The sequence below is a fragment of the Echinops telfairi genome, unplaced genomic scaffold (assembly GCF_000313985.2).
Source record: "Echinops telfairi isolate 266 unplaced genomic scaffold, ASM31398v2 ScPeMD7_7463;HRSCAF=8501, whole genome shotgun sequence".
In the NCBI taxonomy this organism is placed as follows: Eukaryota; Metazoa; Chordata; class Mammalia; order Afrosoricida; family Tenrecidae; genus Echinops; species Echinops telfairi.
Genome location: NW_022111363.1, coordinates 6,859,893 through 6,861,697, shown reverse-complemented (window position 1 = coordinate 6,861,697; position 1,805 = coordinate 6,859,893). Strand labels below are relative to the sequence as shown.

Here is a 1,805-nt window from a genome sequence, read left to right as displayed (position 1 = left end):
CCTTTGAGGGCCCAATACATGGGACTACAAAGAAGGCGAATTCACTGGCCGGCCCCACACGCAGAAGCTCCATTTAGGCCAGCTTCAGCATCAACACAGAAGTTAGGAGACACATCAGCACACACAAAAAACTTATTTGGATGATATCTTCCTTGTACCAGGTAAAACAGCCTGGCAATCACGTTGATAACAATAGAGAAGAATTAGCAGGGATCTCAACCCGAGCTGGCACTCCGCGCCCCCCCTTCCAACACCCCCGGCCCCAGTCCTGACCATGACGAACCAGTCTCCCTCTCATGGCAGACTTCATTGTTTGAGAAACCTTTCATCTTTCGCCGAGGGAGGCAGGTGACGGGCCAACGAGTTGGCAAGGGCCCCCTCCCTGTGTTGTGACATTTACTGCGCACGACTGACCCTCTGCCACCCTTGGCCATCAGAACTTACTGGGGCTTCCCGATGGCTTCGCACGTTAACTTCAGGGCGTCCCCTTCCCGGGTTAGGCCTTGTAGTGGGTACGTCATCTGAATGTGCACTTGCGGCTTATCTGTGTGGCAATGACACAGAGGATCATGTTTAGCAAACGACACCCTCAGGCAACATCAGACTTGTACACTGCCACAAACCCCACACCACCAGCACCGAATCGAATCTCCCTCCATCCTCAGGCCTTCGGTGACACCCTCTAATTAGTTGGTAATCCTGGCATTTGCTCAAATTAAATCGACTAATAACTCTAAGGAGTGAACTGCGGCTAGAAAAGAGATTCATAAGCCAACTGTGCCACATCAAACATTTCCTGTGAAATACATTTTGTTACATCGAAGTTTATCGTCAGACTCACTCAAGCTAAAGGAAACTCATTTGCCTTCATGCTGAGGTGAGGCCTCAGATGTTTGCGGTGCTCAGAATTGATACATTTTATCATATATCATAGTTTACTATGTGACAATACACGGTGACACTGCATATTAATAAGTTTGCCTCTCCTGTGAGGGTTTTCAAATGGGAAAGGCACCATTTCTGAAATCCACTCCTTTGGCTTTCAGAATAACAAGATGGGAGTCTGGCGGCTCCGGACGAAACCGCTGACGTCTCTGTATGAACAGGAGGAAGGAACGAAGCGGGCCTTTCTTTCGCTAAGGACCTTCATCAACAGGCACCAGCCTTGGTTGAAACAAGGCCCTTTCAAAGAAGAAACCACTGGGACCCAGCGCGTGACGGGGCTTGTCCAGACGAGAGCTAGCCTCACGGGAGGTCACGGGAGGTGGGGGGGGCGGGGGCACACAACGCCAAAGGAAAACCCGTTTCACAGGTCCTTTCTTTCTTCTTTGCTTTTAAGACTTAGGTGACGTGGGTTTTTCGACATTCGAAAATTCATACGTATTGTGTCAACTCCTCCACGGCATTCCCCGCAATGCCGCATCACCCACCCCGCCTCCTCCCTGCGTCTCCAGGCTCTAGGCCTCCTCCTTTCCCAGCCCTCTGACCTTCGTCCTGGGGCCACTACCGCCCTTCTGATTTTCAGTGTGTGGTCCTTGTTCTCACAGGGAGGCGAGCTGAGATCCAGACCTGAAGGGCCATCGTCTTGGGGGTGGGGGGCTCTACCAATCTCCAACTGACCAGGCCTGGTCCCTTTGGAGGATGCTCTCTTCCATTTTCCGCCCACTGACCCAGGACCATCGCGTAGGATCTTTTGCCGAGCAGTTAACAATGGTAGGCAGGCGCCATCTAGTTCTTCTGGTCTGGGGTAATGGGGAGTTCATCACTAAAGTCAAGTAGCGTTTCCTAATGGAGTGAAGGATCTC

At 51.5% G+C, this 1,805-nt stretch overlaps 1 protein-coding gene across 1 annotated transcript in view; it reads right to left on the bottom strand.

Annotated features, from left to right (window-relative positions):
- Positions 1-1,805, bottom strand: part of CADM1 (cell adhesion molecule 1) — a 405,565-nt gene that overhangs the window by 41,935 nt on the left and 361,825 nt on the right. The window contains exon 6 of the mRNA XM_004712801.2: positions 445-544. Coding sequence (XP_004712858.1) covers positions 445-544 — 100 coding nt within the window. The remainder of the gene's footprint in view (positions 1-444; positions 545-1,805) is intronic.